The 16,975-nt window shown below is 42.7% G+C and overlaps 1 protein-coding gene across 4 annotated transcripts in view; it reads left to right on the top strand.

Moving 5' to 3' along the window:
• Positions 1 to 16,975, top strand: part of LOC309561721 (potassium channel subfamily T member 2) — a 1,381,641-nt gene that overhangs the window by 741,971 nt on the left and 622,695 nt on the right. For all 4 annotated transcript variants that reach the window (XM_082265711.1, XM_082265712.1, XM_082265710.1 and 1 more), the window contains one exon: positions 3,568 to 3,676. In XM_082265711.1, coding sequence (XP_082121837.1) covers positions 3,568 to 3,676 — 109 coding nt within the window. The remainder of the gene's footprint in view (positions 1 to 3,567; positions 3,677 to 16,975) is intronic.

Raw genomic sequence — 16,975 nt, 5'->3', positions numbered from 1 at the left:
ACTAACGATTACATGACCACCTGGAAGCTAAACCTAATTATATCTTCCATTGTCTCCAGGATAGAGGTCGCTGTGAAAACTAGTTCTAGCTGCAGAGAGAGAGAGGGGGGGGGAGGATTGTTTCCAGCAGCCCCCTCCTGAGGAATGTCTACTGATTAACTGAGACTATTGATAAACCTGTTAATGAGCTCACCTGGCTGTCTACTAAGGGAGGAAGCCAGGATGCATTGTGGGGATGTTTTGCTTCTGGGAGTCTGTAATGTGATACATGTCTGTTTGTGTTACAGTCTTCCATTTGGTCCCCTAAGGGAGTGTCTACCAGGTGGAGGGCCTGCATAAATACAGGGGCAGGGAGCCCTCAATAAATATACCACTGCTTGACCTTCCACACGGAGCTTTGTCTCGTTCTTGGGGGGATTCACTGTATGCTGTTGGAGACCGATTGCTAGGAATGTAAGCTGATGTATGCTTCTCCTGTTCGTCTGCTAGCAGCTATTCGTGAGGTTCCAGGTTGGAGTGTTATATTGTATCCAGTTCGGGAGTGTGATCTCCTGCAAGTAGCTGTGCCTGCTCTCTCAGAAAGGGGCATATCGCCTAAACGGATTTTAACCCCTTGTCTGCTGAAACGGTCCCAGTACAGCGACCCTGACAGCACCAGCATGGAACCAGCAGTGGAGTTCGATGAGGGTGCCATGGATGACCGAGATGCAGTCCGTAAAGGCATCTGGTACCAGTCACTGGGCATTGTGGAGTACCAGCGGGGTGAGAGACTCCCCAAGGAAGACCAGCGGTTGCAGAAGCGTGTAGCCCTGCGGATGCCCTTCCTGGGGGAACAGCCCCGGGAGGAATGGGTAAAAGAATTGGAGCTCCGGGTATGGCAGGAGATGTGGCTGGAGGATGCCTACCAGGCGCTGTGGTGGTGTGTTGCACAGTACCTGCCCTGGACAGCCGAGCATGACAAGCCAGAGGGAGAGGAGTTTGATGGTCCTGGCTTGTTATGGGAGTCTTTTTCAGAGCTGGAATTTGGGAGCCCTACACAAGCCCGGTTCAATGATCTCTTGGAGTGGAGGGAGAGCAGGTATGACTGGGACGACGCTCACGAAATTGAGCAAGACCTGGTCCACCTGGTGACCCGGGAGATGGAGCTAGAACAGGGCTACCAGCAGCTGTTCCAATACTATGAGAAGGCTCAGCAGGAGAGCAGCAGGACAGACCCAGAGCCAGACCCATTCAGAGGGGATGACATGGTAAAGTTTTACTGGGAAGAACCCCAGGTGGCCGGTAGAGATGGGACAGAGGTCTCTCCACCGGTCCTGCAGGGAATTGGGAGCCCAGTCTCCATTCCCCAGCGGCAGTGTAAAGTGCAGGGAGAGGAGAGCAGCGTCCTCCCTCCCCAGCGGCTGGCTGAGTTACAGGGGGCAGAGGTAGTTGTTCCTGCCCCCCAGCAGCAGAGTGATATGCCAGGAAGGCAGTGTGAAGTGCAGGGAGAGGAGAGCAGTGTCCTCACTCCCCAGCGGCAGCGTGATTTGTTGGGAATTGGGAGCCCAGTCTCCATCCCACAGCAGCAGAGTGTCCTGCAGGAAACAGAGAGCCTAGTCTCCTTTCCCCAGCAACAGGACACTGTATTGGGAGCAGAGACAGACGGTCTCCCTCCCCAGGGGCTGGAAGTATATTTGGGAGAGGAGCTTGTCACCTCCTCTCCCCATGGACAGTTTGATTTGTTGGGAATTGGGAGCCCAGTCTCCATCCCACAGCAGCAGCTTAATGTACCAGGGGGAGACAGTAAGCCCCCCAACAGTGCAGATGGGACTGTGGTCTCTGCACTCACAGCACAGGGGGTAGGGACAGTCGGTCCTGACCCCCAGCAACAGGGCTGTTTAGCCAAAGGGAAGACAGTCGGTCTTCCCCCACAGCAGCATGGTGGTGTATCTAAAGGGGAGACAGGCGGTCTCCCCCTCCAACAACCCGTCTCCAACCAGGCTACTTCTGTGGTAGCGCTGGCACCAGGGCAGAGTACCGCTGGTCTCTGCCCACTCAGCAACCCACCAAGGCAGCCTACCAGTCCCCTACACAGCCGTGGTGAGGCACCTGGACATGGACAAGCTTCTCCTCTACCCAGGTGTAGTGACCATTTATTGTGGGTGGGCTGTACTGTTTTTTCTGCTTTATGGGTGGGCTGCTGGACTAACAAGGGCACTGACCGGCAGGAGGTCAGGTACCCTGTTAGTCTGTTTGGAAAAGGGGAGAGATGTGACGAGACCAATCTCGCCACATTGCATTGGAGGAGCCTGGTTGCCCGCCTGCTGCCTTTGGACTATGGACCAGACTTTAAAAGACTTATTTTCCCTACAGAAAGGCTTATTCGTGCCTTTTCTGTCGGGGTGTTCGGTAGATTTTATCTACCGAACAAACTAACGATTACATGACCACCTGGAAGCTAAACCTAATTATATCTTCCATTGTCTCCAGGATAGAGGTCGCTGTGAAAACTAGTTCTAGCTGCAGAGAGAGAGAGGGGGGGGGGGAGGATTGTTTCCAGCAGCCCCCTCCTGAGGAATGTCTACTGATTAACTGAGACTATTGATAAACCTGTTAATGAGCTCACCTGGCTGTCTACTAAGGGAGGAAGCCAGGATGCATTGTGGGGATGTTTTGCTTCTGGGAGTCTGTAATGTGATACATGTCTGTTTGTGTTACAGTCTTCCATTTGGTCCCCTAAGGGAGTGTCTACCAGGTGGAGGGCCTGCATAAATACAGGGGCAGGGAGCCCTCAATAAATATACCACTGCTTGACCTTCCACACGGAGCTTTGTCTCGTTCTTGGGGGGATTCACTGTATGCTGTTGGAGACCGATTGCTAGGAATGTAAGCTGATGTATGCTTCTCCTGTTCGTCTGCTAGCAGCTATTCGTGAGGTTCCAGGTTGGAGTGTTATATTGTATCCAGTTCGGGAGTGTGATCTCCTGCAAGTAGCTGTGCCTGCTCTCTCAGAAAGGGGCATATCGCCTAAATGGATTTTAACCCCTTGTCTGCTGAAACGGTCCGTTACAGGCCCCTCCCAGGTCCTGAGAGGGCAGCAAAGAGTATCGCATATGCATCTACAGCCACATATGCGGCCAGCTTAGGAGGAATGGGTTTTAAAATAGGCCTCTTCTATTTCTTCTATGTTCTTCTTTTGTCAATTTGCCTCTTTTATAAATTAATCCTAATATTTAAATTCAGCATAAATTTGCATACATCATTACCTGGCTATTATTTAGGTCTCCTGATTCATTAAATGTGTTATGCAGCTAAATCTATTGCACTGATTTTAAAGCCCAACTCCTACCAAAACATTATTTTTTTAACTTTGGGTAGATTTCTATGGCTATTTATGTCTCTATATGAGTGGCTTCTTCTCTCTCCCTGTCCTGGAGACATCTTACCATGCCCCAATGGTAGCAGGAATCTCCCCAGCAGATAGAACAATCAATACCTGGATGGAATTCAAACCCTTACACCCTCCAAAAAAAAGTGAAAATAAATGATTTTTGCCTTTAATACATAAATGCATATTTTATTTTGCAGATCATGTTGTATGTGAAGAAGAATTTAAATATGCAATGCTTGCACTGAACTGCATATGCCCTGCCACTTCTACACTAATCACTCTGCTAGTTCATACCTCAAGAGGACAGTAAGTATTTTAATGTGGTTGTATTTGTACTGTTTGGTGCTGTAACACCTCTCAGAGGTGGGTTCAGAGGAAAATATACATTTACCACACCTATTGTATTCTCATTTTGCCAAAAATAAATACATGAAAAGGTTTTATCAATTTATGTACTATAAAATTTGCAAACATGACATATCTAGTCAGCTGCTGCAAGAATTTCTTTCCTTAACGCTGATCTCCATGTCCCCTTTATCTTTAAAAAGTTCATTTTGACCAAGCTGGTTCAATTGAACTATTTCCTTTAACAGTTGCAGGGGCTGGGTGCGCTGTTTAAGCACTTGCTGACCAGCCGCCGTAGTTTTACGGCGGCAGGCTAGCTTTGTTACACTAAATGACATACCTGTATGTCGCTTCATGTAGCAGGTAGTGGGGGCACACGCACGCAGCAGGAGGCGTGCACACATGCTAATTGGCTAGAAGAGGAGCAAAAAAGCGGGTCCGGCGGAAGCGATGTCTGCCAGGCACCCACAATCGCTCCCCATGGAGATAGAATGGCGGTCTGCCTATGCAAACACTGCAGACTGCTGTTCTGTCAGTGATGAACACAGGGATCCTGCATTCCTCCTATTTAGGAACACAAGTCTCTATGTTCATCCAGTGATTACAACCCCCAAACAGTTAGAAAGCACCCCCTATGCACACATGTAACCCTTTGATTGCCTCTGGTGTTAACCCCTTCCCTACCAGTGTCATTAGTACAGTAACAGTGCATATTTTTAGCACTGATTACTGTAGTAATGTCACTGGTCCCCCTAAAAGTCTCAAAAGTGTCAGTTAAGTGTCAGATCTCTCTGCCGCAATGTCACAGTCCTGCTACAAATCACTGATTGCCGCCATTACTAGTAAAAAATAAATTAAAATAACATCAATCTTTCCCCTAGTTTGTAGACACGATAACTTTTGTGCAAACCAATCAATATACACTTATTGGGATGTTTTTACCAAAAATATGTAGCAGAATACATATTGACCTAAACTGATGAAAAAATTAGTTTTTTTTATTTTTTTTTTATTGAGAGGAAGCTTTGTAATTATTTAAAAGGCAGAAAAAGGAGCTGATGATGTCCCAAACTACAGGAAGGACAGGAAGTTCACATCTTGCTGCCGAAACACAGCACTGTATTCTGTATGTAGCAGAAGCTACATACAAATTATCCACTTGGGAATGTTTTATAGCAGAAAGCAAAAAAATATTGTTTTTTTTTTTTTCAGAAATGTCGCTCTTTTTTTGTTTATAGCACAAAAAATAAAAACCGCAGTGGTGATCAAATACCACCAAAAGAAAGCTCTATTTGTGGGAAAAAGAGGACATATATTTTATTTGGGTACAACATCGCATGACTGCGCAATTGTCAGTTAAATTAACGCAGTGCCATATCGCAACAAAATGGCCTGGTCATTAGGGGGTAAAATCTTTCAGTCCTTAAGTGGATAATTTTCATGTAGCTTCTGCTACATACAGAATACAGTGCTGTGTTTCAGCAGCAAGATGTGAATTTCCTGTCCTTCCTGTAGTTTGTGACATCATCAGCTCCTCTTTCTGCCTTTTAATTAATTACAAAGCTTCCTCTAAACGGTCGAGCAGTGCTTAGTCCAACTTTTTTTTTAGCAGTGGGACGGGAAGTTCTTGTCTCACTTCCAGAACACAGAGCTGTATACTGTATGTAGCTGAGGCTACAGTACATATTGTTTGCACAGAGCTTCCAGCCACTGCAACTGCTAGTGAAGTACTTATTCCATTTGGACCAGCTTGGTCTACATGGGCTTTCATCTAAAGTAAAAGCTTAACACCAAGCAGACATTCTAATACACACTTGCTAATACATTTTAATTCCGTTTAGGCAGTCTTCTGATCCATTGACCCCTGCTAGACAGCATATCTGGAACTAATAGTCTTGTGCCACTTTAAAGGATAAAAATTGTCAATATGGTGCAATATGTACATCCTGGGCTGAGACAAACTACATTGAGTACAGTGTAGTCCAAATCCTTAGGATGAATCCTATGGCTTTAGGAACCACTGAAAAATCCAATCCAGCACACTTAACACAGCACTTCTAAGAAACTGAAGAGATCTCTAAGCGGCAAACAAACAAGAAAAGTAAAGTGTTCAGACCAAATGTAGTGGGTGTGTAAACATTTATTAAAGGAACGCAACATGATATGATTTTGAGATGAATTCCCAAATGAATTTCATCCCTAGATCATTTTTTTTAGAGGAAAAAAAAATGTTATGGGATTTTTAAGGTGGTTAAACCACAATAATGTATCCATATTTTATATAAAATGACCAACAATTTTATTCATAAACTAGTTTAAAAAATAGAATAAAATCATAGAATCCTAAATAATAACATGGTCTCTTATATCAGATACCAACTATAATGATGTTTTCACAGCTAGAGTGATATTACATTCTCAACATGTTTCGCCAATACACAGCTTTTTCAGGAGAACTATTGCTATAGCACTAAATCTATATGAAATAAACAGAATTAAAAAATAATTTACAATCAACAATATTACACTTTTTGAAACAAATTTGTGTACCTTGAAATGTGTCATGTGTGCTTACCTATCCAATTTCAGAGTTAATCTCACCCCAGATACCACTACAGTTCACTCCTTGCAGCAGCACCACCATCTTGGGATCCTGGGTGCCTCCTTTTCCTAGCTGCAGATGCACTAATGACTGTAGTGCATGAGATCATCCACGCATTCTATTGCAGGTCCCATCCAGAACATATCCAGTGTATGCATTCTATCAGTTTCCTTGGTGTCCTCCCCAGCAGCGATTATCCTTTTGAAAACCATGATAAGCATAAGTCACCTTAGTTTATGTGAGTTGCTAATTGTCTTCCTTTAATAAATGTTTACACATCCACAACACTTATGCCCCATACACACGTGCAGATTATCTGCAGACTTTTGTCTGCAGACTTACCTTTTCTATGTAGTGCAAGGGCCTGCCGGATTGCATACAAATTGAAAGTGTTTAGGTTTGACCTCATATTATATGGTTTTGGTAAGTCTGCAGACAAAAGTCTGCAGATAATCTGCACGTGTGTATGGGGCATAAAGCCCTGTACACACTATCAGATTATCTGAAGACTTTTATCTGCAGACTTACCAAACCCATATAATATGAGGTCAAACCTAAACACTTTCAATTTGTATGCAATCCAGCAGGCCCTTGCACTACATAGAAAAGGTAAATCTGAAGACAAAAGTCTTCAGATAATCTGATAGTGTGTACGGGGCATAAGTCTGCATACTTTGCTCTTCTTGTCTTGTGCCACTTCAAAGGCTAAACTGTAGTTAAAAAATACAGTCTGGTCAAGGATCCACCCAAGTCTATGACTGGACAAAGAAGGAACAGCAGCACACTGATGAGGTAACCCTTTGCTTTCTGCTCATGTCAGTGTGTTTACAGGGTTTCCTTGGTTTCCTTGGTTCCCTAGCTCTGATTTTTTCTGTTATTTGGGATACAGAAAAAAAAAAAATTATTCTGTAGCCATAATTTAATCAAATACCTTTAAATATGCTTTAAAGAGGCACTTTTTCTGCTTTAGTAGGGGTAATTGCACTCTGCCTTTTGCTTCTCTACAATATAAATTGCATCCAGATTCCAAAAGGCAGAATAGTTGTGCACACTTGGGAACTCATGCACACATAAAAAATGGTGGGATATACTGTAGAACATCTCTAGATTATTTAACTTTTCCAGAAATTGCTATAAACTGAAATTTAAATTTGCATTTATTCACAAGGATGTGGTAAATTGACATTCACAGTAATGTAGATGTTACCATAACCAAATGGAGAATGGGATGGCCATCTTTATTGTAAAAAACATTTTTTGCCTTAAATTTTTATTTAAGTAAAAAATACAATATTGTCTGTAAGGAATGAAAATGTCAGAGATATATTTTTTATTATTGCTGCTTGGCTTTTTTTGGGAAGGACCTTTATAGCCTTTCACAAGGAAAAAAATGAAGTTAACCCTGTATATGCCTTATAAGCGTAATGTCCACAGAAGCTATATCTTTATTTCCGTTACTGATAATAATAAAAAGAAGATTTTTCTTAGCCCATAGGTTTGTTAGAAGGAAATAGTTTTCATCTGGCACCCTGCTGGTCTAAGGATTAGAAAGGTGGAATGGTGTTTTATGAGAAGCTGTGCAAGTGAGGAAACATCATCTTCCTTTTTTGATCTTTGCTTTCTCTTTTAAAGCTCTCAGCCTGGAGTGAAAAATGTTCCTTTATTAAAAAAGATTAACAAAGCCTGGAGGTGCAAAATGTTTTAACTTAGCATAGTGACAGGCAGAAATTTGCAAAGTGAATATTTACATCATTTTTCTTTTATAATATTTATTATTTTTTTTTGGTAAATAGTTACTTCAATAGGTAAATATGCTTGTTGTTTCAAGATTGCCGGCATTTAACGCAAACAAAAACAAAAATATATATAATGTTATCAGTTATGAATAAGTACAAATTAGATCTAACAGTGTTCAAGTTAAATAACACGTTTTTATATACTCTATATACAAATAATGACAATAAATGAACAAAAAAAAACACCATTGACGTAAGATGACATTAAGGTCTTGGTTATCTATGACTTTTACCTAATGATCTTCATTAGATCTTGGCTCAGCCAAAGAGGCAACTGCAAAATTAGATTGCAAATAATTGTATAATTGTATTGTAGCAGGATTCCCAGCTGTTTTGCTGGATATGGGTCCCCCTGGGCCACCGGGTGCAACAAAAGTACTCCTGTGCATGTTCCTCCAAGGGTGAGCGCTGAGACAATGACCAGTCCAGTAACTTTGTTTTTTTTGTTTTTTTTTTTATTGAGAACTTGGATGGGAGAAGGGAATGAGTGGGATACTCCTTTGGCTCAACTAAGCACAATTTGCTAGGGGCAACTGAAAACGCTTCTTGGCGCTGACTTGATGCTGGCTAGATGCTGGTCAACACCGGTTGATGCTGGTTAATGCTGGCTTGCTGCCTGTTAACTCCAAATTGACTTTGGACTGTTCTCTCACATAAAGAGTCCTTTCTTTAGCTCCCTTAACCACTTTACAACCGGAGGATTTTACTGTCTTACGTCCAGACCACTTTTTGTGCTTCGGCACTGTGCGACTTTAACTGACAATTGTGCGGTCATGCAATGTGGTACCCAAACAAAATTTACGTCCTTTTTTTCCCACAAACAGAGCTTTCTTTTGGTGGTATTTGATCACCTCTGCGCTTTTTATTTTTTGCGATATTAATAAAAAAAGAGCGAAAATTTTGCAAAAAAATGAAATTTTCAACTTTGTCTTTTAAAAAATATCCAATATACTCAATTTATGTCATATTTTTTGGCCAAAATATATTTAGCTACATGTCTTTGACAAAAAAAAATTCAATGAGCGTATTTTTATTGGTTTGCGCAAAAGTTATAGCGTCTACAAACTATGGTGTAAATACTGAAATTTTACGCAGCTTTAATTTCTGACTGCCTATCTCAATTCATGAAGTGCTAAAATGGCAGGGCAGTACAAGACCCCCCCCAAATTACCACTTTTTGGAAAGTAGACATCCTAAGGAATGTTCTGAGACGCATGTTGAGCTCATTGAATATTTAATTTTTTTGTCACAGGTGTTTGAAAAATGAATAAAAAAAAAAAAATTTTTTTTTTTAACACAAAGTTGTCACTAAAAGATAAATTTCTCACACATGCCATGGGTATATGTGTAATTACACCCCAAAATATATTCTGCTGCTTCTCCTGAGTACAGGGATACCACATATGTGAGACTTTTTGGGAGCCTAGCTGTGTACGGGACCCCGAAAATCAATCTCCATCTTTAGGTTTTCTAATGGCGTAAATTGCTGATTTTACTCCTCACTACCCATCACAGTTTCGGAGGCCCTGAAATTTCAAGATAGCACAAAACCCCCCAAATGACCCCATTTTGCAAAGTAGACACCCCAAGCTATTTGCTGAGAGGCATGGTGAGTCCATGGAATATTTTATATTTTGCCACAAGTTTTGGGAAAATTACAATTTTTTTTTTTTTTTTTTTTTTAACACAAAGTTGTCACTAAAAGATAAATTTCTCACACATGACATGGGTATATGTGGAATGACACCCCAAAATACATTCTGCCGCTTCTCCTCAGTATGGGGATACCCCATGTGTGAGACTTTTTGGGAGCCTAGCTGTGTACGGGACCCCGAAAATGAATCTCCATCTTTAGGTTTTCTAATGGCGTAAATTGTTGATTTCACTCCTGACTACCCATCACAGTTTCGGAGGCCCTGAAATTTCAACATAGCACAAAACCCCCCCAAATGACCCCATTTTGCAAAGTAGACACCCCAAGCTATTTGCTGAGAGGCATGGTGAGTCCATGGAATATTTTATATTTTGCCACAAGTTCCGGGAAATATATTATTATTATTTTTTTTTTTGTTTTTTTACACAAAGTTGTCACTAAATGATATATTGCTCACACATGCCATGGGTATATGTGAAATGACACCCCAAAATACATTCTGCTGCTTCTCCTGAGTACAGGGATACCACATGTGTGAGACTTTTTTGCAGTCTAGCCGAGTACAGGTCCTCGAAAGCCAACCCCCACTTTCAGGCTTTCCAAGGGCGTAATTTCACTCCTGACTACCTATCACAGTTTCGGAGGCCATGAAATGCCAAGACAGCACAACCCCCCTCCAAATGACCCCTTTTCGGAAAGTAGACACCCTAAGCTATTTGCAGAGAGGCATGTTGGGTGTTTTGCAGATCTCACTTTTTGTCACAAAGTTTTGGAAATTGAAAAAAGAGGAAAAAAAATGCATTTTCCTGTTTTTTCTTCATTTTCCAAAAAAAATGAGAGATGCAAAATACTCACCATGCCTCTCAGCAAATAGATTAGAGTGTCTACTTTGCAAAATGAGGTCATTTTGGGGGGTTTTGTGCCATCTTGGCGTTTCATGGCCTTCAAAAGTGTGATAGGTAGTAAGGAGTGAGATCAACAATTTACGCCCTTAGAAAGCCTGAAGGTGGGGAGTGGTTTTCCGGGTCCTGTACGCGGCTAGACTGCAAAAAAGTCTCACACATGGGGTATCCTTGTACTCAGGAGAAGCAGCAGAATGTATTTTGGGGTGTCATTTCACATATACCCATGGCATGTGTGAGCATTATATCATTTACTGACAACTTTGTGTAAAAAAAAAAAAAAAAAATAATAATTTTCCTGAAACTTGTGGCAAAATATAAAATATTCCATGGACTCATCATGCCTCTCATCTAATAGCTTGGAGTGTCTACTTTGCAAAATGGGGTCATTTGGGGGGGTTTTGTGCCATTTTGGCATTTCATGGCCTTCAAAAGTGTGATAGGTAGTAAGGAGTGAGATCAACAATTTACGCCCTTAGAAAGCCTGAAGGTGGGGAGTGGTTTTCCGGGTCCTGTACGCGGCTAGACTGCAAAAAAGTCTCACACATGGGGTATCCTTGTACTCAGGAGAAGCAGCAGAATGTATTTTGGGGTGTCATTTCACATATACCCATGGCTTGTGTGAGCATTATATCATTTACTGACAACTTTGTGTAAAAAAAAAAAAAAAATAATAATTTTCCTGAAACTTGTGGCAAAATATAACATATTCCATGGACTCATCATGCCTCTCATCTAATAGCTTGGAGTGTCTACTTTGCAAAATGGGGTCATTTGGGGGGGGTTTTGTGCCATTTTGGCATTTCATGGCCTTCAAAAGTGTGATAGGTAGTAAGGAGTGAGATCAACAATTTACGCCCTTAGAAAGCCAGAAGGTGCGGATTGGTTTTCCGGGTCCTGTATGCGGCTAGACTGACAAAAAGTCTCACACATGGGGTATCCCTGTACTCCGGAGAAGCAGCAGAATGTATTTTGGGGTGTCATTTCACATATACCCATGGCATGCGTGAGCAATATATTATTTAGTGACAACTTTGTGTAAAAAAACAAAAAAAAAAAAACAAATTGTCATTTTCCTGAAACTTAGGGCAAAATATAAAATACTCCATGGACTCAATATGCCTCTCAGCAAATAGCTTTGGGTGTCTACTTTCCAAAAAGGGGTAATTTGGGGGGTGTTTGAACAGTCCTGGCATTTTATGCTCAATTTTAGCAACACATCACCCACTCTTCTAACCACTTGAAAACCAAGCCTTTTCTGTGAGTTTTTGTTTACATGAAAAAATATTTTTTTTTCACAAGAAAATTACTTTGAACCCCCAAACATTATATATTTTTTTAAAGCAGAGGCCCTACAGAACAAAATGGTGGATGTTGCAATTTTTTTTGTTACACGGTATTTGTGCACACATTTTCCAAACGCAATTTTTGCGTAAAAAAACACTTTTTTATTTTTAATGCAGAAATACACTATATAATTCCAAATTGTTTGGTAAAATTTAAAAGATGATCTTATGCCGAGTTCATAGACACCTAACATGACATGCTTTAAAAATTGCGCACGCCCGTGCCGCGGCAACAAACTACGTACGGTTTTAAAAGCCTTTAAAAGTCTTTACAGGTTACCACTTTGGACTTACAGAGGAGGTCTACCACAACAATTACTGCCCTCGACCTGGCGTTCACGGCGATACCTCACATGCATGCTGAAATTGCGGTTTACATATGATACTAGACCAACGCTTGTGCGCGCATTTGCGCGCAAGCACGGGGGGACAGGGGGGCTTGATTTTTTTTTTTGTTTTTTTTTTTTTTTAATTTGCTTTCTTATGTTATTTTGACACCTTTTCTTTCATTTTTTTTTCTTTAATCATTTTTATTGTTATCACGGTGAATTTAAATTTCCTCTATGATAGCAATCTGTAGTGACAGGTACTCTTTTTAAAAAAAATTGGGGTCTTTTATACTCTAGATCTTTCCTCTGACCTTAACGCATCTGACCATACCAAAATTGGTGTGATAAAATACTTTCCCAATTTCCCAATGGCGCTGTTTATTTCTGGCGAAACAGAAGTTATGAAATGCTCGTAGCCTCCGGCATCTTAGGCCATAGAGATGATTGGAGCCATTCTCATCTCCAATCAGCTCTATGGTTAGATAATTGAACCACCGGCTGCACTCTCGGGTTAACCGGTGGGACAGGAGAGCCCGAGAAAAACCGTGGAAGGCAGCGGAAGGCGGCAGGAGGGGGGGGGAGTCCCCTCCCACTGCATGTAAAAGCAGTCTAGCGGCCAATTATCCGCTAGGATTGCTTTTACATGTAAGCCGACCGCTTGCTGTAAAAAACGATACCAAGATGATGCCTAAATCTGCAGGCATCATCCTGGTATAACCACTCAAAGTCCAGCAACGTACCAGTACATTGCTGGTCTTTGTTTGGCATATAGGTTTTTTTTTTTTCATGCAGCCTGTGGGCTGAACGAAAAAAAAGAGAACCTATCAGAAATCAGCACAGGAATAATGCGTAGTATTACTCATCATTAACCGCCCAAACAACCACCCACTGAATTTAATGATGGGTATACACGACACTATCCACGTATACCAAAATAGGATTTTAACTGCAGTGCTGAAATCAGAAAATCACCACAGCTGCTATCAGCAAAGGTATCCATATATGCTGAGCGCAAACGCTGTTTGTGTCAGAATATATAAAATCAATGCATGGTAGCCGACGAGTACCTGCAAGAGAAACAGGTCACAAAAGAATGAAAAAACAAACAAAGTACATTAAAAAAAAGTACATTAGGAAGAGTAGGACATATAAAATGACTGACACAACAAAAGTTTTTGGATTCTCATCATTAACCGCCCAAACAACCACCCACTGAATTTAATGATGGGTATACACGGCGCTATCCACGTATACCAAAATAGGATTTTAACTGCAGTGCTGAAATCAGAAAATCACCACAGCTGCTATCAGCAAAGGTATCCATGTATGCTGAGCGCAAACACTGTTTGTGTCAGAATATATGAAATCAATGCGTGGTAGCCGACGAGTACCTGCAAGAGAAACAGGTCACAAAAGAATGAAAAACAAACAAAGTACATTAAAAGTACATAGGAAGTGTAGAAGAACATAAAAAATGACTGAGACGACAACTATTTTTGGCTTTTATGTATTTTTTTTTTTTCTTCAAACGTCGAGTTCCAGGTTCCAGGTTCGGGTCTCTCAAAATGACGATAGCCATCGAACATCTTTTGAGACCCTGTGTAAATGTGCCCTAAACTGTGCCGTGCTGTACCCTATGCTAATAATCCACTAGTGTGTGGTAGCGACGGAAACAGTCACCGTGGCAAAGACCAGGTCGGTCAGGACAGTCGGGACAATAATTCCGGGTGTCACGCCTAAATCCGCGCTTGCTGCAGACACGGCATCTTTTTTGGGGGTATCGTTTGGTATCGGTACTCGGGAGGTATTGCGGAAAATGCCTCTCATGCAGCCGCCTCACTGCATCTGGTTGGGGAAGTTGGGCAGGAGCACCAGCTGAATACAGAAGGGCTCTGATTATCTCTTCTTGGAATTGAAAGAAGGATAATGTTCCAGCAGAAGCTTTGTATAAGACAAAAGCGTTGTAAACAGCCAATTGAAATAGGTATACAGACACTTTTTTGTACCAGCGTCTGGCCTTACGGGCAATTAAGTACGGTCCCATCATCTGGTCGTTGAAGTCCACCCCTCCCATTTTACGGTTATAGTCGTGGACACAGAGGGGTTTCTCAACAACAACACCGGTGACCGTAGTAATTTGGACTGCCGTGTCTGGGTGAATGGAGGACAGCACGTAAACGTTTCGTTTGTCCCTCCACTTCACTGCAAGCAATTCCTCGCACCTCAAGCAGGCTCTCTCCCCCGAGCTCAGTGGGGCATTCACTAGCCGTTGGGGGAAGCCCCGGCGATTAGATCGCACGGTGCCACAAGCGCCAATTTGCAATTGATAGAGGTGTCTAAAAAGTGGCACGCTTGAATAGAAATTGTCCACGTACAAGTGGTACCCCTTTCCGAATAAGGGTGACACCAAGTCCCAAACTATCTTGCCGCTGCTCCCTATGTAGCCTGGGCAGTCGGGGGGCTCCACAGTGCTATCTTTTCCCTCATAGACACGGAAATTAACTGTATAGCCTGTGGTCCTGTCACAAAGCTTATACAACTTGACCCCGTATCTGGCACGCTTGCTGGGGAGGTACTGTTTGATAGCAAGGCGACCAGTAAACTTAATCAGGGACTCGTCAACGCAGACATCTTGTTGGGGGGTAAACAAGGCTGCGAACCGCTGATTGAAGTGGTCTATGAGGGGCCGAATTTTGTGGAGCCGATCATATTCAGGGTCTCCCCGAGGACGACAGAGTTCATTGTCGTTGAAATGCATGAACCGAAATATTTGTTGGTATCGAGCCCTGGACATAGCAGCAGAGAACACGTACATTTGATGAATTGGGTCAGTGGACCAATATAACCGCAATTCATTCTTTCTTGTAATGCCCGTGTTGAAGGAAAGGCCCAGATAGGTTTTAAACTCCTGAATCGTAATAGGATTCCAGGCGAATGGTCTGGCAAGGGGTGAATTTGGGTTGGCGGCGATGAATTGTTGAGCGTACAAATTTGATTGGTCCACAATAGATCTGAAAAGATCTTCAGTGAAAAACAGCTCAAAAAAGTTTATGGGATTAAAACCAGCTGTTTCCACTTGGATTCCGGGTTGGGCGGTGAATGGGGGAAGTACTGGCGCTGTGGAATCTGTGGGCTGCCAATTAGGATATGCCAGCGCTTCAGGGAGGACACTATGGGCTCTACGGGCCTGTCTTCGGATACGCGGTGGCTGCGGGCCACTACTCGTGCTAGCCACCGCACCAGCTTCAACTGCACTCAGGTGACTCGCCACGTCACCAGGTGATACTGCAGTGCTGGTTGAAGGTCCAGGGTGTACTAGGCCGCTCGTGCTTGCCAGTTCACGAGAAGTGTGAGCGGCACTAGTACTGGCACTCTGCTGCATACCAGAAACCTCCAGTTCTTGCAAGTCAACAACTCCAGAATGGGGTCGGGTACGCCTGACCCTAGCAGGGACCCCTCTGTCGGAGCTATCTGTCAGGGAGCCGCTGCCGTCATCTGGTTCGTATATTGACCCTGATTCTGACAGTGAGGCTTCCCCATCGCTCTCACTTGACATGGCCATTATACTGTATATAGCATCATCACTGAACGAACGTTTTGTCATTTTGGTAGCTAAATTTACTCGTACAGTGATGCGACTACTAGGTAATAAAAGCACCTGGTTGTCGAGGACTATTTGGTCGCTACAAAGAAAAACTGCTAGTGCTAACAGAGATCAGGCCTGACTCTGCTAACGCAGCGGTTTTGTGTGATTTGTGTTTTTTGGAAGTGTCAGTAATCTATTGATTACTACACTTGCCTGGGTAAGGTGGGCTGGGCAGGGGGGCTAAACGCAGGTGCTAGCAGGAATCAGTGCTGATTGTGCAAACACTGCGTTTGGGGAACACTAAATTATGAGGACGCTAGTATAGTTCTGATCAGATCAGATATTGATCTGTTCAAACACTATACTAGTAACGGTGGTGTGTGTGTGTTAGTGTACTTGACTCTAACTGACGCTAAGTAACGGTGGTGTAGTGGGACCCTGACGCTAACTAGCTAGCCTAAGTTGTGTCACCCGTGACGCTAATACAGTGATCGGTAATCACTGTATATAGTGAACACTGTGACAGGGAAGTGAAGGGGTTAAACTGGGGGAGATCAAGGGGTTAAACCTTTATAGAGGATAGATGGCGGGTGGCCTAAACCTATTCGGGCCTAGCGCAAGCGCAAATTAGGGTCACCAGTGACACTAAATACAGTGATCAGTAGTTATCTGATATACTGTATATATTAGTGCACTGATTTATATGGAGTGAAGGGGTTAACTGGGGAAGATCAAGCGGTTAAAAGTTTATTAGGGAATAGGTGGCGGGTGCCCTAACCCTATATGGGCTTAGCGCAAGCGCAAATTAGGGTCACTAGTGACACTAAATACAGTGATCAGTATTTACCTATATACTGTATTTAGTGCACAGAGTAATAGGTAGTGAAGGGGTTAACTGGGGCTGATCAAGGGGTAAAAACTTTATTAGGGGATAGGTGGCGGGTACCCTAACCCTATTTGGGCCTAACGCAGGCGCAAACTACGCTCACAAGTGACACTTATACAGTGATCAGTAAAATATCTGTATACCACTGTATATAGTGTT

The sequence above is a fragment of the Pelophylax lessonae genome (assembly GCF_965119305.1).
Source record: "Pelophylax lessonae genome assembly, chromosome: 8".
Lineage (NCBI taxonomy): Eukaryota > Metazoa > Chordata > Amphibia > Anura > Ranidae > Pelophylax > Pelophylax lessonae.
The sequence above is the reverse complement of the archived record's forward strand: the minus strand, read 5'-3'. Positions and strand labels throughout refer to the sequence as shown.